General features: G+C 39.6%; 3 protein-coding genes across 4 annotated transcripts in view; 1 reads left to right on the top strand and 2 right to left on the bottom strand.

Moving 5' to 3' along the window:
- Nucleotides 1-13,063, bottom strand: part of ttc3 (tetratricopeptide repeat domain 3) — a 28,834-nt gene extending 15,771 nt beyond the window's left edge. Inside the window, exons 1-18 of the mRNA XM_051683636.1 lie at nucleotides 12,931-13,063; nucleotides 12,495-12,561; nucleotides 12,358-12,400; nucleotides 12,082-12,241; nucleotides 11,855-11,933; nucleotides 11,707-11,772; nucleotides 11,481-11,610; nucleotides 11,235-11,320; nucleotides 11,020-11,114; nucleotides 10,849-10,911; nucleotides 10,707-10,761; nucleotides 10,265-10,427; nucleotides 10,139-10,190; nucleotides 9,971-10,061; nucleotides 5,139-5,178; nucleotides 3,626-3,686; nucleotides 2,769-2,874; nucleotides 2,537-2,680 (exon numbers count right to left, since the gene is read on the bottom strand). Of these exons, the coding sequence (XP_051539596.1) occupies nucleotides 2,537-2,680; nucleotides 2,769-2,874; nucleotides 3,626-3,686; nucleotides 5,139-5,178; nucleotides 9,971-10,061; nucleotides 10,139-10,190; nucleotides 10,265-10,427; nucleotides 10,707-10,761; nucleotides 10,849-10,911; nucleotides 11,020-11,114; nucleotides 11,235-11,320; nucleotides 11,481-11,610; nucleotides 11,707-11,772; nucleotides 11,855-11,933; nucleotides 12,082-12,241; nucleotides 12,358-12,400; nucleotides 12,495-12,561; nucleotides 12,931-13,031 (1,602 nt within the window). The 5' untranslated portion in view covers nucleotides 13,032-13,063. The remainder of the gene's footprint in view (nucleotides 1-2,536; nucleotides 2,681-2,768; nucleotides 2,875-3,625; nucleotides 3,687-5,138; nucleotides 5,179-9,970; nucleotides 10,062-10,138; nucleotides 10,191-10,264; nucleotides 10,428-10,706; nucleotides 10,762-10,848; nucleotides 10,912-11,019; nucleotides 11,115-11,234; nucleotides 11,321-11,480; nucleotides 11,611-11,706; nucleotides 11,773-11,854; nucleotides 11,934-12,081; nucleotides 12,242-12,357; nucleotides 12,401-12,494; nucleotides 12,562-12,930) is intronic.
- Nucleotides 13,064-14,553: 1,490 nt separating this feature from the next.
- Nucleotides 14,554-20,124, top strand: LOC127432960 (phosphatidylinositol N-acetylglucosaminyltransferase subunit P-like). Of its 2 annotated transcripts, none has more exons than XM_051684505.1 (5): nucleotides 14,554-14,685; nucleotides 14,794-14,884; nucleotides 14,998-15,070; nucleotides 15,158-15,276; nucleotides 19,714-20,124. In XM_051684505.1, the coding sequence occupies exons 2-5, from the start codon at nucleotides 14,800-14,802 to the stop codon at nucleotides 19,857-19,859; spliced, it is 423 nt and encodes a 140-aa protein (XP_051540465.1). In that variant the 5' UTR covers nucleotides 14,554-14,685; nucleotides 14,794-14,799; the 3' UTR covers nucleotides 19,860-20,124. The 2 variants fall into 2 exon arrangements, with proteins under 2 accessions (XP_051540465.1, XP_051540466.1); XM_051684506.1 differs by lacking the exon at nucleotides 19,714-20,124 and adding an exon at nucleotides 15,879-16,204.
- Nucleotides 20,125-20,313: 189 nt separating this feature from the next.
- Nucleotides 20,314-22,727, bottom strand: ripply3 (ripply transcriptional repressor 3). The gene is made up of 4 exons (XM_051684507.1): nucleotides 21,940-22,727; nucleotides 21,802-21,859; nucleotides 21,634-21,695; nucleotides 20,314-21,473 (listed from the first exon to the last, which is right to left on the bottom strand). The coding sequence occupies exons 1-4, from the start codon at nucleotides 21,978-21,980 to the stop codon at nucleotides 21,338-21,340; spliced, it is 297 nt and encodes a 98-aa protein (XP_051540467.1). The 5' UTR covers nucleotides 21,981-22,727; the 3' UTR covers nucleotides 20,314-21,337.
- Between the last annotated feature and the right edge of the window lie 777 nt (nucleotides 22,728-23,504).

Genomic DNA, 23,504 nt, shown 5'->3' with positions numbered 1-23,504 from the left:
TATGGGCTTAATGCACCCATTATATAAGAGTGGAGACAAATTCAACCCCAATAACTACTGAGGCATTTGTGTGAGCAGTAATCTGGGGAAGACTTTCTGTTGTATCCTGAACGCCCAGATACAGGCCTTCCTTATCAAGCACAATGTCTTGAGTAAGAGTCAGATTCGATTCCTACCAAACCACCGCACCACCGACCACATTCACACGCTACACACGATAGTCAACCAGCACGTTCGTCGAAAAAGCAAAGGCAAAATTTATGCATGTTTTGTTGATTTAAAAAAAGCATTTGATTCCATTTGTCATGATGGTCTATATTATAAAATTCTACAATCCGGCATTGGGGGTAAAATGTACAACACTATCAAATCTATGTATTCGGACAACAGATGCAGAGTTAAAATTGGCAATAAAAGAACAGAATTCTTCACTCAAGGGTGTGGAGTGAGATAGGACTGCAGTTTGAGTCCGACTCTGTTCATCTTTTACATGAATGAGTTAGCAGTGCTACTGGAACAATCTGCAACACCCGGTCTTACTCTAAATAATTCTGAAGTTCTTCTCTATGCAGATGATCTGGTGCTGCTGTCAGCTACTGCACAAGGACCTGCTGCAGAACTACTGTCAGAACTGGGCCCTGACAGTCCATCTGAAAAAAACTAAAATTATGATCTAAATTCCAGTTCCCCTAACACACTGCAACATGAAGCCCTTAAAACCCAAGAGCTGAAGCCTAAAACCAGTCCCCTTTATCACTCTGAAACTCACAAACACACTAACAACTAACAAACACCAGTTTCAGACCAGCACTGCTGAACAAAACCAAATCACAATAAACCAAATCATAAAAGAAAGCACAAATTCATATTTGGACCATTGGGAAAATGAAAGTAAAAACCAAAGCAAACTGGAATGTTATCGGACCCTAAACAGAACGTATAATCTAGCAGAATATCTCCACACTGTAAGAGATCCAAAACAGAGACGGATCCTCACCAAATACAGACTCACTGATCACAGTCTGGCCATAGAAAACAAACATGAACGAGTCTGTGCTCACTGTGACAGAGACACACTTTCTCCTTCACTGGGAGAAACTGAACTCTCATGCCACAGTTCTCCAGTTCAGCAGAAACAGATCAAATGCAGGTGTTACTGGGGGAGGACAATCATGCATCAGTTGCAGCTAAATTCAGAAACCAATCACTGCCTTAATGTACTTCAGTCACAGTATTTTTATTCTCTTATGTTCATTATGTCTTGTTAAATGCTTATTTTATATTGTAGTGTATATTGTTATTATAGTTTTTATTTTATTTTATTCATTACCTGGCACCTTATTTTAATTCTGTTTTTATTGTTATTTGTTACTGTTTTATTATTATTATTTGTCTCATCATTATCTGTTTTGTGTATTAAAGCTTTGGCAATATTGTATGTAAACACAATCATGCTAATAAAGTACTTTAAATTTGAAATTGAGAGAGTGAGAAAGAGAGTGAGAAAGAGAAAGTGAGAATGAGTGAGAGAGTGAGAAAGTGAGAATGAGTGAGAAAGAGAGAGTGAGTGAGAGAGTGAGAAAGAGAAAGTGAGAGTGAGTGAGAAAGAGAGAGTGAGTGAGAGAGTGAGAAACAGAGTGAGAAAGAGAGAGAAAGAGAAAGAGAGTGAGAAACAGAGTGAGAAAGAGAGTGAGAGAGTGAGAAAGAGAGAGTGAGAAAGAGAGTGAGAGAGTGAGAAAGAGAGAGTGAGAAAGAGAGAGTGAGAAAGAGAGAGTGAGAAAGAGAGAGTGAGAAAGAGAGTGAGAAACAGAGTGAGAGAGTGAGAAAGAGAGAGTGAGAAAGAGAAAGAGAGTGAGTGAGAAAGAGAGTGAGAAAGAGAGAGTGAGAGAGTGAGAAAGAGAGAGTGAGAAAGAGAGAGTGAGAGAGAGAGAAAGAGTGAGTGAGTAAGAGAGTGAGAGAGAGTGAGAGAGTGAGAAAGAGTGAGAGAGAGTGAGTGAGTAAGAGAGTGAGAAAGAGAGTGAGAGTGAGTGAGATTTTACTAGCAAGATCCTTTTAAATATCAGAGAAATTAAGAGTCATTGATCAGTAATCATGTCTGCCGTTTATTCAACTCAACCATGCTCTGATTGGTTCATTCCTGTGATGTAAGGAACACTTCAATAAAGTCTCCTGAAATGACCTTTGAAATTCACTTTGCGATTGTGTGTCAGAAAAATGCACAATCAGATAAACACACTGAATCATCTAGACGCATGTTCACACTAAAACCATTGTTTGTAAAATAACCCCAATCTGCCACTGGCGGACCAAACAGATAGTCACTCCCCAAACTCACGCCACTGGTTGGGTTAATGTTGCTGTATCGGACAATCACACAAAATAAATGTCTAGTTTTGTCAAACATCGGTGTTCAGTCTCCAACACTGCGGTCAAACTGAAAGCGAGGAAGTGATGTCAAATGAAAATACATGCATATGTAAGAACATTTGCTTTTGTAACACACACACACGTGACGAGCGAGCGGTGCTGTTGTTACCGTGGTTCCGCTGGAGTCCAGTATACTGAGAGCGAGAGAGAAGGACTGCTGTGCGTTTCGACAGCGCTGGTCGCTCAGTGCCACGTGACCATCCTGAACCGCCGCACAGAAGCGTTCTCTCAGTCCCGCATCACTGACCACCTTCTGCCACAAAAAACAGCACCATTAAACGACATTAAAACATCCACCTCATGACTGCAGTGAGTGTGTTCAACACGAGCCGCACGCTCACCGCTGGAGTCACTAGTTTCTCTGCTGCAGGCGGGAGTTTGCTCCGGACAGATGACTTATCTGGAGTGCTCGACACGGCTCTCTTTATCTTCCGTGGAGTCATTTCACTGAGAGAAAATTGACCAGAAATATACGTCATTCTCATGATAACACACAGCTGAAGGCCATCAGAACACTGCTATTATTATAGAACACACAGCTGGAGTTTATTGCCAGTCTGCACTCGCTGTATGCACAAACTTCCTGCTGTAGTTTGTCACAATTAAACAAACACCACATGAACAAAGAGTGCGAACAAAGAGTCAAATAAAGATATGAAACAAACATCATACAAGGAGTTTCATGATTAAAATAAACATGACGACTTGTTACACAAAGACAACAGGAAGTTGCTCAATTTGAGACTTTCCGCTTTCACGCACACACACACACACACACACACACAACTGTGATTGTAATAACATGACAAACACAAAGTAAAACCTCCTGTTACTGTCTGACACAAACACACATGTAATTCTACCTTTCTGATCACTGATGCACAAACAACTTCAACAGGACGTGAAATGAAAGTGAATCTAGCGAGCGCTGGACACGAATGTCACATGACTCTAATTTTCCCTTTCTTACATTAACATTTACAAGCTTCATGATGAAGAGTTTTATAATAATGAAAAACAAGTATTCTAAAAATCAATTACAATTAATATTATTCTGAATTTTTTTGAATGTTTTTGTTAAATGAAATAATTCCTGAAAAATAAAAACATTCAATAATTTGACAATGTCTTTTAAATTAGAATGTGCTTTATTCAGAAGTGTCAAACAGTGCAACATTGTGTCATATTGCTGAGTTACCTCTTCATGTCTTTGTGTCTGTCAGATGGTTCTTCAGCGTGTGTTTGTGCTGCTGAGTTTCCTGAAACAAAATGATTCATGTGTTTATTGCAGCGCAGGCTAAAGTGAAGCGAGCTCTTCTGAGAATCATCATTCTCTAAGAAAAACCACTCCCATATTCTGGAAAACAAACACAGATTTACAACAGGAAACCTGCAGAACCAGACGAGCAGCCCGCGCTACAGACTGGCAGAACTGATCAGAGGACGGCACGTGTCTCACAGAAAACATCCAGTGCTGCTCATTTACACTGGAGATCTTCACCTAAACATACTTCTCCAATTACACTACAACAGCACAACATGCCCTCATCACTGTATTCCCAACAAATAATTACACTGGGACGAATAGTTATAACAAAAATAAAATTTTACACTAGGGTTTTCTAACAAGGGAATTTTCTTTTCCAACATCCTTAAAATTAGTAAACTTATTCAAACAAATGCATAAAATCCATCAGAAAACTTACATGCTTTATTAAAATGACTGAAGATGTAAGATGATCAACATACGAAGACTGATTGAACATCAAGAACCCGTTTACACCTGTTTGTTGGGATTTCGAGGGGAGAGTCTCTGATTTCATGACAACATACATTAATCACTATGTCAACATGTTACTGCATGATATTAAATCGCAACAAAGTCAGAAAAGACAAAGAAATCCTGAATAAAACCTGTGCACTGTTTGTCCCAGATGCATCTGAAATTTAATCGGAGCAGAAACGCAACATTTCCAGCAGAATAGTCTGTTATTTTAGTGGATTACCTGTTTTAGGAGCTTCAGACGTGTGTGCTTGTCATACGTGTTACTGCATTTTGATATCAAACACACTGAAGAAGATCCGTGGAGTTCTCGTACTTGGACATGTATTAGCTTTTCAAATTTTCTGATCAGACGGTTATTTCCTTTTAAGACCGTATGTGACCGGTGTCATAAACAGATTAAACTCTTGCTTTAGCACAGCGGCTGATGGACAGGTGAGGGGTGGCGCATCAATGCCGCCTGAGACGCATCAGGATGGCGTTTTCACCTCAGATGCGATGTGGTCACATGCCCTGTTTACACCTGTTTTTAACACTGACCACATGTGATCGGATCAACTGAAACATATCTTAATACCAGGTGGAAACAGGTCCAAGATCAATATCAGGTTAGTATTATTTACTCAGAATTTATTTCAAGTAAATTAACTCTTGTATACAGAATATGACAGTCATGAGAAATCTTCTAGAAAACTGCCACAGGGAAGAGCAGGAGAAAGAAAACTGGCATGTGTACATTCCATTAATGGCCTGATTTTGGAACTGAGCACTCCTGTGAACTTCAACATTAATTTACATTTACTTGAATAAAAACATTTCAAAGCTTTTTCAGTTCTGTATTGCAGTCCAGACCTACAGCAGATTTGCAAAATTCAAAAGAGACTTTCAATTGATTTTTAAACAAGTGAAATATTTCCTCATTCCTCACCTGTGATTTCATGCTGATCTTTCCGGTTTTCACATTCCTGCTATTAGAGAGAACGAAAGTACAATGAGACTTCACAGCTCATTCGTGCCATATAAAATCACAATTTTAACTTCTAATCACGTCTTCCATTTTTAAAAACAGTCCAATATGGGGGTGGGGGGGGGTCACATGATGCCATGCGAGGATCGGACGTGTGAACGGTGAGCTCTGCGCACTTTGCTAGTTTTAACACTTCTAATGACATAAACCGGTAAGATTTGATACACTGTGTTCCATAACTGTTCTCGGAGGACAATATGTCAAAGAATTCAAAATCCTCGGGCTCTGGAGACATTAAAAGACACTTACGTGCTCAAGCTGACGCTCCTGAGCAGGCCCCGAGCCAGGGAGTCGATTTATGCGGGAAATGCGGCGAGAGATGCTGAACACGTCAGCAATGCTGACGAAGGTCATTGCTGACTTGAAGGATCTAGATGTGATATGTCGATCGATCACCGCCATGGAGGTGAAGTTCTCTGATGTGGTTACAAGAGTGGGGGATGTTGAGAAACGGATCGATTATCTGGAGTCATCGGAGAGAGAATTATCTGTTAATCCGTTAGCGACCAAGGTGGATTTGGAGCGTGTCTGGGAGAAGTTGGAGGATATGGAGAACCGTAGCCGGCGGAATAACATCTGTATTGTCGGAATTCCAGAGGCCGAAGAGGGTCAGGATATGGGGAAATTCCTGGATGGGCTCCTTCCGAATCTGCTCGACACAACAGGCCATAAGCTGGAAATCAAGCGAGCTCACAGGGATCCTTCTCGAAGATCCACGGAGGGAGACAGGCCCCAATCAATTCTGGCCAAATTTCTGAGATCATCCGATAAAAATCTTGTGTTATGCGAGGCGAGGAGTAAAGGAAGACTTTCTTGGAAGAACCACAGCATTTTCTTGTTCCCAGATTTTGTGAATTCGACAAGAGAGAAACGCGATCAATTCAGAATGCAAGAAACTCTTACATCAGTGAAAGGTCACTTTTGCACTGATGTTTCCAGCCAAATTGAGAATAGATTCTAAGGATGGCCGCAAAATATTTACATGCCCACAGCAAGCATTGTCCTTCATAGAGATAATGGGGTGATTAAGCTATTTGGTGATTTTCATGTTGCTGCCTAGTGGACCTGACTCACTGTACATTCACTTGACTGTCTGAGGAAACTGGGTGCCTTTTTGTTTCTTTTTGTGTTGGTTCCGCCCAGCGGCTGGAGTTTGTTTTGTGGAATAACACTCCTTCGGGACAGTTGCGTGGATGAAGCTACACGCTCTGTGTTTATTCCACCTATTGGCTACTGTAATTTTTAGATTATCTGCTGTTGTGTAATTCTGTTTTACAAAATTTGTATAGAAACACCGGACTTGAGCAATCTGACGATAAAGTTGTCGCAGGGGCTCTCGTAGGCGTGCGTGGACTGTTTGAGTTTAGAGGGATGGACGCCAGTTGGCGCTGTTGTGCGCTGGGTTAATGCGCACATTTTTCTTTTTTCTGTTTGTTTGGTTCGGGGGGAAGTTCGGGGTTTTATTGTTGCACTAATGTTGGAATGTGGTCTTTATAATTTTATTTTTGACACAATCTATTTTTTCTAATATGTCAAAATGTCAAATGTTAATGAGTGTATTATCTCTCTCCACGTGGAATGTGAATAGGTTGGGGCACCCCATAAAAAGAAGGAAGGTTTTTAGTTTTCTTAAACAAAGGAAATATGATATAGTGTTTCTACAAGAAACGCATCTTTCCCTGCAGGAAGCTGAAACATTTGGGAAGATATGGGGTGGGCATGTTTTTTTTAATGCTGGCTCAAGTAAGAGCAGGGGAGTCATTATATTGATTAATAAACATCTACAATTCAAATTTCTCAAACAGATTAAAAGATAAATTAGGAAGAATAATTATTGTTTTAGCTGAAATTCAAGGGCAAAGGTTGATTTTAGCTAATATTTACACACCTAACACTGATGATCAGGGCTGTTTTATAGATCTTGAAGGGATGTTGCAAGCCGCTGGCACCCTTCATGATATAATATTGGGAGGAGACTTTAATATTGTGATGGACTCAGGTCCTTGATCATAGTGAAGCAAAAGTGTGTAAACCCCCTAGAGCAACATTGACACTTCACACGATGTGTAAAAATCTTGGTCTTACAGATATTTGGAGACTTTTGAACCCATCTGGTAGAGACTATACATTTTTTTTCATCAGTCCATAAGATTTACTCTACAATAGATTTTTTTTTATATCCAAAATCCCTCATTTCATCTGTTGTGGATTGCTCAATTGGAAACATTTTAGTCTCAGATCACGCCCTGGTGAGTTTAGAGATGTTGCCACATACGGAGAAAAAGAAATCATATAGTTGGTGCTTTAATGTATCCCTTTTGCAAAATCTTGAATTCCAACAAATGTTAAAGACTGAAATCAATATTTATATGGAGACCAACTGGTCCTCAGTATCCTCTGTGGGCGTGGCTTGGGAGGCACTTAAGGCAGTTCTTAGGGGTCGGATCATACAGTATGCCTCATTCACCAAAAAATCCAAAGCATGAGAACTTGCGGAGTTGGAAGGGAATATTAAAAGTGCTGAGGCAGAGCTGAAGCGGCGAATGTCGTCTGATGACCTCAGAGAATTGACCCGATTGAAATACAGATATAATACGATTTTGTCACGGAAAGTGGAGTTTTGGTTATTCAGGGCAAGACAGTCATACTTTGAGTCGGGGGACAAAGCAGGGAAGCTTTTGGCTAGATATATGAAGCAGAGTGAGTCTCTTTCTATCATTCCCTCAGTGAAATCTGCTGGTGGTGAAATATTTACCTCAGCCATTGATATTAATAATGCTTTTAAAGAATTCTATTTTGATCTTTATGGTTCCACGTCTTCATCCACTGATGAAGATATTATAAACTTTGTGGAACCATTAGATCTTCCTAAATTGACGACTGAGCAAAAAAACTCTTGATTCTGAGATAACCTTGGAGGAGCTTGACGAGGTAATTAAGGCCTTGACTACAGACAGACAGCTTTGTCGCTGAATTTTTTTAATCTTATGCTACAGAACTGTCTCCACTTTTGTTAGAAGTTTATACTGAATCATTAAAGAATGGAAAGCCTAACCATGACACAAGCCCGGATCAGTCTGATTCTTAAAAAGGACAAAGATCCAAGCGAGTGTAAAAGTTACCATCCAATCTCCCTGATCCAGCTAGACGTAAAAATACTGTCAGAAATTCTGGCTAACCGATTAAATAAAGTTATGACATCTCTTATACATATAGATCAGGTGGGGTTTATTCGGGGCCGCAGCTCTTCTGATAACATCAGGCATCTCATCAATATCATGTGGTCAGTAGCGAATGATCAATCTCCGGTCGCTGCCATCTCACTTGACGCCGAAAAGGTGTTTGATATGGTAGAATGGGATTATCTTTTTAAGGTTTTGGAAATGTACGGATTCGGGAATACATTTATTGGTTGGATTAAGTTACTTTATAAACACACTGTAGCAGCGGTACAAACAAATGGATTAATTTCAGATTATTTTACTCTGGATAGGGGCACTCGGCAGGGTTGCCCTCTTTCCCCATTATTGTTCTGTCTTGCCCTGGAACCATTAGCAGCCACGATAAGAAAGGAGGATGATTTTCCAGGGGTGGCGGCGGGAGGTGTGGCGCATAAGCTTCTGCTTTACGCAGATGATATTTTATTATTCGTCTCCGACCCCACTAGATCTATGCCTTGCCTCCACAGAATTATTAATCCTTTTCTAAATTCTCGGGATACAGAGTAAATTAGTCTAAATCCGAAGCTTTGGCGCTGACAGCGTACTGCCCAGAAACGGCTTTTCAGCCGGGTGCCTTCCAGTGGCCCAAACAGGGGCATTAAGTATTTGGGGATTTTATTCCCAGCAAATTTGTGTGATTTAGTCAGAGTTAATTTTGACCCTTTAATAAAAAGGTTTTCGAATGATGTGGGCAGGTGGGCTTCATTACATTTATCGATGATTGGGAAGGTTAATGTTATTAAAATGAATTGTATTCCAAAATTCAACTACCTGCTTCAGTCTCTCCCTGTAGATGTCCCCTTCTCTTATTTCAAGCAATTTGATAGCATAGCGAGTCCTTCATTTGGAATGGTAAACGTCCCAGATTAAATTTCAGTAAATTACATAGACCGATTGACAAAGGTGGGTTAGGCCTACCCAAGATTTTGTTTTATTATTATGCATTCAGTCTCAGACATTTGGCTCAATGGTCGCTTCCACCTGAAAGAGCCCCTTCCTGGTTTTGTATTGAACAGGAAGTTCTTGCCTCTATTTCGCCATTGCAAAGCATCTCTATCAAACTAACCGGAGAAGTTAAGTTACACCCCATTATTTCACATTTGCACTCGGTATGGACTAAAGTGTATAGAGTGTTTAATTCAGACATTTATTCGAGCATATGGCTGAACCCCAAATTATGTATTAATAAGTCCCCTTTCTGCTGGTCAGAGTGGATTGTGAATTAGAATTTATGCAGTGTGTGTGTTTGTGTCAGGTCGGGGGAATGTTTTGGGGGAGGGGTTTAATATATATAATTGACTCCGTATTTTATGATGTTTGTTTGTCTTATGAATAGAATCAAAATTGTTAATAACAAAAACAGTCCAATATGTCAAGTATTTTACAGTAAGCACAATCATCTTGGTCACAGATGTACACAGCAGACGTGAGCAGATATATCACAATGTAACTTCCTGCCTGAAGGTTAACGTGTGCTGAGCGTTTTAAGAGATCGTTCAGTGCGTTTCTCACCAGATTCTCCAGAACAGAAGAATGCGACGCAGCTTCAGACGGACGACTGGATTTCAGTTGCTGACCTGAAGAATCACTGGCCGCATGCACTCTGAGAACAAATTAAACGTTAATCATTTGCTTTCAATAAAAACATATCAGAAGTAGAACAGCATGACAAATAAATACCTGGCTTTAGAAGACATTTTCTTGGTTTCCATCTTCTTAGACTTTCCCTCGGCTTGAGAAAATAAATCAATAAATCAATAAATCAATAAAGGATTTTTAAGTTGTGTGATTGTGTTGGTGTTTCACCTCTGTTCTCCTGAAGTTCAGTGTGGAATCGCTCAAACTGCTGCTGCAGATCTTTATGTCCTTCTGTGTCTGCACTGCACACGCTCAGAGCGAGTCTGTTCGCTTCCAGCGCTTTCTGATGCTCCCCGAGATAGAAGAGAGCGTCACAGAACCGATAATGACCCTGAAAAGAAAAACAACATGCAATATGATTGACAAAGTGTGAGAGCAATTTAATAAAAACTCTGGTTTTATAACAAAGAAATGCAGAAAGCCTTTGTTGCATACTGTACAACAGCTTATTTGATTCTCAGCTAAAGTACAAACGCAAGAGTGTTTCCAGCTATTTCTCTGGCACTCAAACAAAACGAAATAAAACTAAATGCAAAGCAGGTGTTTCATATCAAACGTGATCTATACAGTCTGATGCCAGTCTTTGTGTTTTCAGTTCATCAGGAGTTACCTTCGCCCAGTCTGGCTGTAATATTACAGCTCTCTTTCCGTCACCAAGTGCTTTCCTGAAAACAATTTCCACAATGAGGATTATTGACCGTTACTGCTGAGAAATCTCCCTGTATAATGTATATTACAGGTGTTTAACTTACAGATACTTCTCAGAGCGGAGAAAACAAAGTGCTCTGTTCCCGTACAGGATGTGATTGCTTGGGCTAAAACACAGATTCATTCACTGTTAAAATGTGAAAAGCAATGTGGACATGGAATGAGAATGTGTCTGGATTCAATCATGTAGAAACACAGGGCGAGGCAGTACTTACTGGTATTTAATAGCTTTCGTGTACCATTTTAGAGCCAGATCATACTTTCTCTTCTGAAACTGCTCATTTCCTTTATTCTTCATTTCCTCACTTTTCTAGAATGGAAAATAACGAAATGACATTATCTTAAATATAACAATAATAAACAAGAGACTAATATAAACACTTTACTTTGCTCAAGAACATAAATAAACAAACATCTGATGAAATATTACCAATAAAGACCAAGTGTTCGGTTCTAACCGCAGCTCCTCGATGGCTCTCTTTTTACTGCATGATATCACCTGAAGATAACGTGCATCTGTTGAATGAAACAATAATTCATTGAACACCTGCAACAAACGTCACACATGCTCGTCACACACCGCGGACTGAAACTACTGTGGTTAAGCAAGTCAAACGGCTAACCATCATTACATCACTAGCACTGCGAGGATGTTAATGGACTTTAATGAACTCACATTCACCGAAGACGAAGCTGAGCGTGCGGTACCGAATCTCCGCTGAACCGAGTTCCAGCAGCTTCTTACTGATGAGCGGCACTCCTGAGTCCTCAAGCCAATGAATGGCTTCCAACAAACAATCGTCCTGCTGCAGACAGACAGACAGACAGACAGACAGCTGTGTTATGACATACAGCTCATCACGCTGCGAGTGTTTGTTTGCAACAGCATCGCCACAACTTACCATGGTAAATAATCGGTTTAGTGACACCACAGCTCGGGCTTGTATTGTCATGTCTCTGTGAGACAGCTGAACACAAACATGAAACATTATCAGAACTGAAGCACTAAAACAGAACGAATCAGAATGTTTCATCAGAACCGATACGTACTCCTCTCTCCATGGCCTCCAGGATGCTTTCCAGAATCTCAATCTTCTGAAGCCTCTTCAAACTCAAATCATTTGAAACACTGAAAGACAATAAACACAGTGTTTTAGATGACTGATTATAACATGCAACTATCAAACATGTATCATTATTATGATCAATGTTTGATACATTTAATCAGACACCGAGTCTCTTTCTTCAAAGCAATGATATAAAAACGTCAGACTAACTTTGAGTCGAGGAAGCCCATCTCTACAGCCCAGAAGGTGGTGGGGTGATTGTCCTGCTGTCTCAACAGAATCGGCCACCAAAACGCGGACACGTGCATCATGTGACCCACTTGTTTCTTCACCTCTGGCTTTATCTTGGTCCACCTCTCATATATGACATCTGTTAATCCAAATACAGAATTACAAAAATCATCCAATCAACAGCTCTCACAAGCACCAGAAATATCTGCAACACTAATAACTCATGACATGAATATTTGGAGGATAGAGACTCACCTGGCGGTTCCATGTGAATATAAGGGAACTGGCTCTGATACACCTGAATAAAGAACACAATGATTCATATAGGTGTGTACATTAATGCACATTCAGCACTTCTCTCAGGTGTCTAAAGTTTTTAGGTTTCTACTCACAATCTTGGTCTTGTGTCTCATGATATCTGGTCCTTCCTCCAGATCAGAGTCTTCTGTGTCTGTCATTCTGATGAACACAAACATCATTAACATGTTCAGTAAATAAAGTATATGAAGTTTATAGTTTCTCACACTAGTTTTCATCAGTATCTTAACAACACATTAATACATGACTGCATAATGCATTAAATACAACAGTAGTTCTCCTGTTGTGTGTGTATAGTTTGGATTAATCAAAGTGTACGGATTAATTGTTGTTTACATGTAAATGTAGAAGTTTAATGTTTAATCTGTAACGCGACGTGTCTCTGACTACAGAGATGCTAATAAGAATCAATAGCAATAAATTTCGCTTTAACAAGCATCTCCGTGAGCAATTCTTCCTTTAAAACATCCCACTAAATCTAAAAGATGCTTAATACTGTTTAATACAAACCTGTTATGAGAAAATCGCCGTTTGTTGTGTTTGATTGTTTCCTGATTTCTGCTGCTGGACTTCAACGCACGCGTGAACTGAAGCGCGAGGAAGAAGAACATTAACACGCGCCCTCTAGTGTTCTCCGTATGAATTACACCAGAGTCATTAATCACAGACGGAACACTTCTGTAAATGTGACAGTCAACTGACGTAGAAAAGAAGTCCCGCCTTTCAGGTGAAAGAGCCAATCACCTTATAGATACAAACATTGCCTGTCAATCAACTCGAGATCGCGCATGCCCATTAGCTAGACAAGCCAGGAAAACAGCGTGATCTGAGGTAAAGAAGCAAAATTAATGAGATCGTGTAGTCAGATTTTACTGATGATTTTTAATATGCTGTTTGATCTTAGTCTTGACAAACAGTTTTCGATTTTTCGGTCTTTCTCCATTCAAGCAGGTAAGAGGTGTACTTGTATGCCGTTTGTTTACGTAGAGACAAATAGCAGCACAGCCTGCCGAGCGCGTTCCACAGATGGCTGCAGAGTGGACTGACTTGCCTTGAAAGTCCCTTTGATGACACACACACACACACACACACACACACACACACACACACACACACACACACACACACACACACATCAGCGCCCTCTAGTGTTCGCCAGCAAAACCACAGCATACAGCTGTTAGTTGTTCGCAATAAAATGTTTTAACCTTCTATCAAAATAAGTTAATTGTACTCAGTGTGAGTAATGTTGCAGAGGAGTAACGTCTATTAAAGAAAGTGTTTTGGTCCTCATCACAAAATTTGAATAGTGTTTCATAATGCAACTTATAACTGTGTGCCATTTCTTTTCCGAACATCATATATTTTACATAATTATGTTGTGTAATAACAAACAAAAAGGTTTCTTCAGTCAATTTAATGTTTGTTTTCAATTACAATTTAAGTAAATAATTTTAGCTATTTATTTTAAATAATTGCGTTTTTTATTAGTAGGATTTTATTTGTATTAATATGATATTAAGACTATTTTTGTCTTAAGAGACAAAAACATAAACTCTGAATAATCTTTAAGCTCCGTGATGTTTTAAAATTAAATAAAAAACACAATACATGCACAACATACATAAAACAAACAAGCGCTTTATCGTGTGTCTGTGTGTGTGTGTGTGTGTGTGTGTGTGTGTGAGTGTGTGTGTGTCGTGTGTGTGTGTGTGTGTGTGTGTGTGTGTGTGTGTGTGTGAGTGTGTGTGTGTGGGTGTGAGTGTGAGTGTGTGTGGGTGTGTGTGTGTGAGTGAGTGTGTGTGTGAGTGTGTGTGGGTGTGTGTGAGTGTGTGTGTGAGTGTGAGTGTGTGTGGGTGTGTGTGAGTGTGTGTGTGAGTGTGTGTGTGTGAGTGTGTGTGAGTGTGTGTGGGTGTGTGTGTGTGAGTGTGTGTGTGAGTGTGAGTGTGTGTGAGTGTGTGTGTGTGTGTGTGTGAGTGTGTGTGTGTGTGTGTGTAAGTGTGTGTGAGTGTGTGTGTGAGTGTGTGTGTGTGTGTGTGTGAGTGTGTGTGAGTGTGTGTGTGAGTGTGAGTGAGTGTAAGTGTGTGTGTGTGTGTGTGTGTGTGTGTGTGTCTCCTGTCCGCTTGATGGCAGCAGAGAGTCGCGCGCGTTAATAAATCAGGAAACAGAGAAGAATAGTGAGACATTTATAGATTTGTAATCACGTAATGTTAAATAATATACATTTTATCCAGGTTTTTAGCGGTCAATAAGGAGCAAACACAGGTATCAGTATGTTGTATAATGGGGCTGGAGTGTTAGTTTTGTCAGCGTTAGATATGTGTGTTTGTATGTTAATAAAATGTTAACACTGGTGAATGTGTGTTTGTGCAGGTGTTGATGATGGTGGAGAATTCTCCGTCTCCTTTACCTGAAAGAGCGATCTACGGCTTTGTGCTGTTTTTGGGATCTCAGTTCGCGTTCTGTAAGATTCACAATCAGCTCCCTATAATCAGCTCTTATTAAGTGTCCAGTAATCCGTGTGTTGTGTATTTTATTAGTGATATAGCTGTGTTATTGTTGATCTCCTCTCATTAGTGCTGTATTTAGTGTGGGCTTTTGTCCCGGAGGTTTGGCTTCATTCCGTTGGACTGACCTATTGGCCACAGAAGTGAGTTACAGTGTTCTGCAATGTTCAGGAGAGATTTTATACACATGAACGCATTATACTGTACACACTGTGCTGATTTATTTTCAGATATTGGGCTCTGGCTGCTCCCATATACCTGCTGGTCACTATAACCACATGTTTTGTGCTGCTGTTTGGTGTAAATCTGATGAACGTGGCTCCACTCGCTTCAGTAGACAACATCACAGGTGAACACATCACATTCACATCCGTTAATATCACAATCGATCAACATCGCAGGTGAACACATCACATATCACAATCGATCAACATCGCAGGTGAACACATCACATTCATATCCATAAATATCACTGTTGGTCAACATCACAGGTGAATACATCACATTCACATCCATAAATATCACTGTTGGTCAACATCACAGGTGAATACATCACATTCACATCCATAAATATCACTGTCGATCAACATCGACACTGTATGGTATGTGAGTGGAAATACGTCCAACATGCTAACACATATCAGACGACGTCACACAGATGTCCCAATCACCGGAGCTAGGCAGAAAAAGACGACAGGAGTGCAAAAACGTATCCCTGCAGCTTTTAACCAGCCTCTAGATGTGGGAACAGACAGGGCCAAAATCATTACCCAGGCAATTGGCATTTACACAAACAACATATAGTTCAAGTGGAACAAATTGTAACACTCCTTCTCCTAATGCACACATTTTATTTTTCATTATTCTATTTATTTTGTACTTTTACAAAAAAAAGAGATGCTTTTCAGTTTTGTAGCTGATTGTGACCAAATACCTTTTGTTTTTTATCAGCTCTACAAAAAAATATGACCTATGCAAGAGTGCATTCTGTTTACTGCTTAGTGCTTAATACACTAAAGGAGGCTGTACTGTACCAACTACCTCAGGGGGGACTAAATGCCACTAGGTGGAACAAACTGTAATTTGCACAACTGTCTGTTCAAAATAAATGAAAAGAAACCTAGCATTTTGGATTTGTTGCTTTTTCCTGTTGTACCGAACTCATACCGAACTGTGACCCCAAAACCGAGGTACGTACCGAACCGTGACTTCTGTACCATTACACCCTTAATAAAAATCCTTAAAACAAGAACAATTAGATTTATCTTGTTTTAGAAACAACACTGCATAAGATATTTTAGGTTTTTCAGAGAATGTATTTTTAACATGTGTATTTGGTCTTACTGTACTGGCAGAGTTTTTATAGTCAAAACAAGTGAAAAAATCTACCAGTGCTGAAGAAGTAATCCAAAGTATTTAGAATACGTTACTGACCTTGAGTAATCAAATGGAATAAATTACAAATTACATTTTACAGCATGTATTCTGTAATCTGTAGTGGAATATATTTGAAAAGTAACCCTCCCAATGCTGACTGTTGATTAGCATCACAGGTGAACACATTACATTCACATCCATTAATATCACTGTTGGTCAACATCACAGGTGAACACATCACATTCACGTCCATAAATATCATTGTTGATCAACATCACAGGTGAAAAAATCACATTCACCTCCATAAATATCATTGTCGATCAACATCACAGGTGAAAACATCACAATCACGTCCATAAATATTGTTTATCAACATCACAGGTGAACACATCACATTCACATCCATAAATATCACTGTCAATCAACATCACAGGTGAAAACATCACAATCACGTCCATAAATTTCACTGTCGATCAACATCACAGGTGAACACATCACATTCACATCCATAAATATCACAATCGATCAACATCACAGGTGAAAACATCACATTCACATCCATAAATATCACTGTTTGTCAGCATCACAGGTGAACACATCACATTCACATCCATAAATATCACTGTTTGTCAGCATCACAGGTGAACACATCACATTCACATCCATAAATATCACTGTTGGTCAACATCACAAGTGAACACATCACATTCACATCCATAAATATCACTGTTTGTCAAAATCACAGGTGAAAACATCACATTCACATCCATAAATATCACTGTTTGTCAGCATCACAGGTGAACACATCACATTCACATCCATAAATATCACAGTCGATCAACATCACAGGTGAACACATCACATTCACATCCATAAATATCACTGTTTGTCAGCATCACAGGTGAACATATCACATTCACATCCATAAATATCACAGTCAATCAACATCACAGGTGAACACATCACATTCACACCCATTAATATCACTGTTTGTCAACATCACAGGTGAACACATCACATTCACATTCACAAATATCACTGTTGGTCAACATCACAGGTGAACACATCACATTCACACCCATTAATATCACTGTTTGTCAACATCACAGGTGAACACATCACATTCACATCCATAAATATCACTGTTTGTCAAAATCACAGGTGAACACATCACATTCACACCCATTAATATCACTGTTTGTCAACATCACAGGTGAACACATCACATTCACATTCACAAATATCACTGTTGGTCAACATCACAGGTGAACACATCACATTCACATCCATAAATATCACTGTTTATCAACATCACAGGTGAACACATCACAATCACGTCCATAAATATCATTGTCGATCAACATCACAGGTGAACACATCACATTCACACCCATTAATATCACTGTTTGTCAACATCACAGGTGAACACATCACATTCACATCCATAAATATCACTGTTTGTCAAAATCACAGGTGAACACATCACATTCACATCCATAAATATCACAGTCGATCAACATCACAGGTGAACACATCACATTCACATCCATAAATATCACTGTTTGTCAGAATCACAGGTGAACATATCACATTCACATCCATAAATATCACTGTTTGTCAAAATCACAGGTGAACACATCACATTCACATCCATAAATATCACAGTCGATCAACATCACAGGTGAACACATCACATTCACATCCATAAATATCACAGTTGATCAACATCACAGGTGAACATATCACATTCACATCCATAAATATCACTGTTTGTCAAAATCACAGGTGAACACATCACATTCACATCCATAAATATCACAGTCGATCAACATCACAGGTGAACACATCACATTCACATCCATAAATATCACTGTTTGTCAGAATCACAGGTGAACATATCACATTCACATCCATAAATATCACAGTTGATCAACATCACAGGTGAACATATCACATTCACATCCATAAATATCACTGTTTATCAACATCACAGGTGAACACATCACAATCACGTCCATAAATATCATTGTCGATCAACATCACAGGTGAACACATTCACGTCCATAAATATCACTGTTGGTCAATATCACAGGTGAACACATCACATTCACACCCATTAATATCACTGTTTGTCAACATCACAGGTGAACACATCACATTCACATCCATAAATATCATTGTCGATCAACATCACAGGTGAACACATCACATTCAGGCCCATAAATATCATTGTCGATCAACATCACAGGTGAACACATCACATTCACATCTATAAATATCATTGTCGATCAACATCACAGGTGAACACATCACATTCACATCCATAAATATCACTGTTTGTCAAAATCACAGGTGAACACATCACATTCACATCCATAAATAACACAGTCGATCAACATCACAGGTGAACACGTCACATTCACAACCATAAATATCAGTTTGTCAGCATCACAGGTGAACACATCACATTCACATCCATAAATATCACTGTTTGTCAGAATCACAGGTGAACATATCACATTCATAAATATCACAGTCGATCAACATCACAGGTGAACATATCACATTCACATCCATAAATATCACTGTTTATCAACATCACAGGTGAACACATCACAATCACGTCCATAAATATCATTGTCGATCAACATCACAGGTGAACACATTCACGTCCATAAATATCACTGTTGGTCAATATCACAGGTGAACACATCACATTCATAAATATCATTGTCGATCAACATCACAGGTGAACACATCACATTCACATCCGTTAATATCACAATCGATCAACATCACAAGTGAACACATCACATTCACATCCATAAGTATCACAATTGGTCAACATCACAGGTTGTTTTTTTTTTTGTTTTTTTGGCACCAATCATGCCACGCTCCAAATCACTGAGATCACATTTTTTCCCCATTCTGTTGGTTGATGTGAACATTAACTGATGCTCCTGACCCGTATCTGTATGATTTTATGCACTGCTCTGCTGCCACATGATTGGCTGATTAGATAATCGCATGGATTATTGTTGGTGACAGATGGGCTGGTTTGAGTATTTCTGGGATTTTCACACACAACAGTCTCTAGAATTTACTCAGAATGGTGCCAAAAACAAAAAACATCCAGTGAGCGGCAGTTCTGTGGACGGAAACGTCTTGTTGATGAGAGAGGTCAACAGAGAATGACCAGACTAGTTCGAACTGACAAAGTCTACGGTAACTCAGATAACCACTCTGTACAATTGTGGTGAGAAGAATATAATCTGCAGGTTGGCACTGTTTTGTGGGCACGAGGGGGACCTACACAATATTAGGCAGGTGGTTTTAATGTTTTGGCTGATCAGTGTATATACAGTATATATTTATTTAACTGGACAAAAATTATTTCTTTTTCTTGTAGATCACTTCGCAAAGAGTCAGCGTTTGGAAGAGTGTCAGGATGGAGCGATTCCCAGACTGCGAGATTTCTCCATTAGTGAAATAAACCGTCTGTTTTACCTCGATCGACACGATGAGAACACACTCAATATGACAAGACACCGGTGAAGTTTTATTTTGTCTTATGCCCTTCATAGGGAGTGTCTCACATTTGCAGATGTTTGCCATTGTTCAGAGTTGAGATGATCAGATCCATCAGCCGCTGTGACAGGCCTGAGATTTGACTCTCTGATGAACTCTAGTGTGTGTGTTATCATCACGAGTGCTCACAGTATGCACTGACTGAACGACCCCTGACACTGAGGCACACCACTGAGACAAGAGGAGTCTGGGTTCTGGATGTTGTTGCGCTTTTGAAACAAACAATAAAATAAAGCTGAAAAACACTGTGTTTTAGTGTCTTATTCTCAAACTCCTCATGAAACTGAATCAGATTTTTTGGGGTCAGACTGTGACCTCTGTGACCTCCGTCTAGAAGTGAAACGGTCATCTCTTTTATCTGCTCATCTCTCAGACTTCACAGCTGCTCTTCAATCAGTCTGCGCAGCCCACCTGCCCGTGCTTGTGTCTGTACCTGTGGACAGGTGAGAGGTGGCGATCATTGCCTCCAGATAACCCTCACGAGTAAACATGCTGGTGTCGGGTGGCCAGTTACCATTTAACCTGTGACCCTGTGACCCTTCCTGCCTTGCCCTGTGTGTCCATGTTTGTGTATACAGACTGGACCGTTCAGAGATTTTGGAACAAACTGGATTCTATTGGTGACAAGTTTTTCAGTTTCTCTTTGATCATGTTGTTGTAATGGCATCACTTCAAGAAGTTATGTGCATTCATGTTAAGCATTTGTAATATATACAATTTTGTGTTGATTTTATATTGTACAACAAGAACGTTCAGAAGTGTAACTGCTGTTTTTTCTGTATTGTTAGTTAACTCTTATGAAATAATTTTGTTAGTTCATTATTATTTTGTGTATTTTATGCAATATTTTCAAACACCTGAAGTTACACATCATCCCATCTCTGGAAGGAATATTGATTTAATTAATGATTTTCTAAAATATTCAAAAATGTGCAATATAGTCTGTTAATGAAAGCATATTGAGAAATCTTTAATGATTTGACTTTCAATTTTTCAAAAGATTTAGATTTACACAATGAAAATACAAACAACTGTACATTAATTCCAGCAGTAACACACAAATAAAACATTATTAGGGTTATCAGGAAAAGCATTCAGTAGCCTTCAAAACAATATTATGCCTGCAATTACATGTAATATTGAATAAACACATCAGAAATGTCTAAATTGAAGATTAAATGTTCACAACGTGATGGAGGGAATGAGAGTCCTCTTTAGGTCAAAGGTCAGGTCCTGTCTTTGATGGGGTCCGAGCATGACCTGACCTGTCGTTCTGTATTTCTAAGGTGCTCATCTTGTCTGTGTTTCGTTAACAGTGTTCTGCCTCCTGATGAGTGTACACTTCACAGTGAAGATGACCAGTGCACACTAGTGGAGTTCATGTAAACGGTTGCTCTGGATTTCACAAGATTACGAGTCTTTGTTTGTCTTCATGTTGGTTTGAATCAGTCACAATCTTCATCAGAGCTCGAGTCTTCATCGTTGTAAAAGTGTAACGTGGCCTGAACTGGAAAACTGGCCAAAACCTTCCTGCCGAGATGAGACAAATATTCCTGCATCCTGGATCTGGGCAGGAACAGCCTGAGATTGGATGAATATGATCCGTTACAAACACACAAACTGTGAAGTCTGATTCTTGTCAATATCTTGAACATGAACAATTATTGAAACACAACTGTGTGGTGGTGATAAACATGTAAGTGTTCTTTCATCATGATTCCATTATGAATATGTTTCAGACCTCACAGGATGATGAAAAGTCTCTTCAGACTGCTGGATTCTCCTCATATCTCCACACATCACCTGAACAACACATTCACAGTTAAAACTGTGTCATCCCAGTATTCTCAGGTACTGAAATCAAAGTATTGATACATTCAGAACAGAAAGCCATATCTAAAGATGTTACTTTATTGCATTGTGTTTCTCTTAGTGACGGATCCCACGGTCTCCAAATCACAGAACAACTACACAAACACAAGAGAGAGTGTGTTAACGCTTATAACTTCATGATGTTACAATAACAGAGTAATTGATAAACTCTTACCCGATCATCTGATCCGCGTGTAAACTCACCGGCAGCATCATGACACACTGACTAAGCGCGCACACGCGTGTACTGATAAAGGCGCGCTCCCGCACACACGCACGCGCGCTTACAGGTGGGCGTGTCTATTTCTGTAAACTCAGTGAGTTAATAATGAAGAAAATTAAATATTTTCATTATGGTAATTATTTATGTAATAGCTACATACCTACAACATCTAAAAAGAAATATCTGCTGTCTTGTGTTAAACATTATTATTCCCCACAACACTGTGCAATGACAGACCAGATAGCAGAAAAAGTTTTTTCTTTCTTTTTTCTATCAAACAATACAAAACAGGTCTCACAAAACACGTTCTTACCTACATAGAAACAAATGAGGTGAGCAGCAGCAGCAAGGACAAATAAAAGTATTACATTTGAAGTAAGCCTAAGTTAACTTTCCAAAATTACAGAATTGTAAGGCAATTTTGTTGCATATATGTTTTAACAATTTGTTTAAAAAAAAAAAAAAAACAGACTCACTACACAAAAACGTTGTATATTTCAAACTAATCAGTCATGATTCATTGGGCGGCGAAAGTTTCTATTTGAGAATCAATCGTGTGTCCAGATGCAGTCGATTCCATCATTGAAACGTTTTCAAATCAGGATGTTTTTTTTTTTTTTGGTATTTGTACAGTAAAAACATACTGAAAACTAATATGCATTTTAAATGTATTCATTGCCAGAATTAGTGTCTTGTATGCAAATGCAAATCCTTAAAAAAAAACTTTATCTAGCTAACACAAACGCTGGTTACATATGTAAATTCCGGATGACCGCCAGAGATGGTGTTACAGTAATGGATGATTGCAGCGCCAGTCAGATAGGTCGAAAAAAGTATACCAATGAAGTCACGTAGTGACGTAAGCCGAGCTGAGGGAATTTAAGCCAGACGTGGTTCCCCTGGGGTACGGCAGGAAGTGGGGCTACCCAGAGTATGATGCACTTGGACATTGTCAGAGCCACGAAATCTCTGCTGGGTGTGAGGTCGGTTGGTGGGAATTTGATGGGAGTGTGGCTGTGTAGGCGTGTAACGATGATGAGCAAGTGTACTGTAGTTGGCACCCTGAAATTTGGGGCACGTTACACCTGTGTTAGTTGCACCCCAATGGACACTGCCTCAGCCATAGAAGCTAAGGTACGTGCAGTTTTGGATCGCCTCTTGGCCGTCTCTGATCCTTTCAGGGCACTAGAAAATTTTACTACAAAGTCTTTACATGCAGGCATAGTAAAAGTATCTGTACGTAGAGACTTGCGAAAGAACACATTGGACTGAACTAGATGGGCAGGGCTCTCATCAAGTCCTTGACGAGCCACTGCCATCTGAAGCACTGTCAATGTGTCATCCACCAGAGGTGGAACAGTCCCTGAAGAATGGCATGAGTCTCCAGAGCCACCCAAGTCGGATCCAGCTGGCACGTCCTGCGGATCATCAAACCTGGCAGTTTCAGAGCCAAGGTGCTGCTGAAATTGTGAATCAGAAGCACACATGGACATAGTGTCAAGGTGGGAGCTATGAGG

The sequence above is a fragment of the Myxocyprinus asiaticus genome, chromosome 42 (genome assembly GCF_019703515.2).
Source record: "Myxocyprinus asiaticus isolate MX2 ecotype Aquarium Trade chromosome 42, UBuf_Myxa_2, whole genome shotgun sequence".
Lineage (NCBI taxonomy): Eukaryota > Metazoa > Chordata > Actinopteri > Cypriniformes > Catostomidae > Myxocyprinus > Myxocyprinus asiaticus.
The sequence above is the reverse complement of the archived record's forward strand: the minus strand, read 5'-3'. Positions and strand labels throughout refer to the sequence as shown.

Bases quoted from the DNA above. Each gene is read 5' to 3' on its own strand.
- LOC127432960 (XM_051684505.1), top strand. From the start codon at position 14,800: ATGATGGTGGAGAATTCTCCGTCTCCTTTACCTGAAAGAGCGATCTAC. The intron at 14,885-14,997 runs GTAAGATTCACA...TCCTCTCATTAG, and splicing joins GGGATCTCAGTTCGCGTTCT to TGCTGTATTTAGTGTGGGCT. The intron at 15,277-19,713 runs GTGAACACATCA...TTTTTCTTGTAG, and splicing joins TTCAGTAGACAACATCACAG to ATCACTTCGCAAAGAGTCAG.
- ripply3 (XM_051684507.1), bottom strand. From the start codon at position 21,980: ATGATGCTGCCGGTGAGTTTACACGCGGATCAGATGATCGG. The intron at 21,860-21,939 runs GTAAGAGTTTAT...GTGTTTGTGTAG, and splicing joins CACGCGGATCAGATGATCGG to TTGTTCTGTGATTTGGAGAC. The intron at 21,474-21,633 runs GTCTGAAACATA...ATCCAATCTCAG, and splicing joins ACTTTTCATCATCCTGTGAG to GCTGTTCCTGCCCAGATCCA.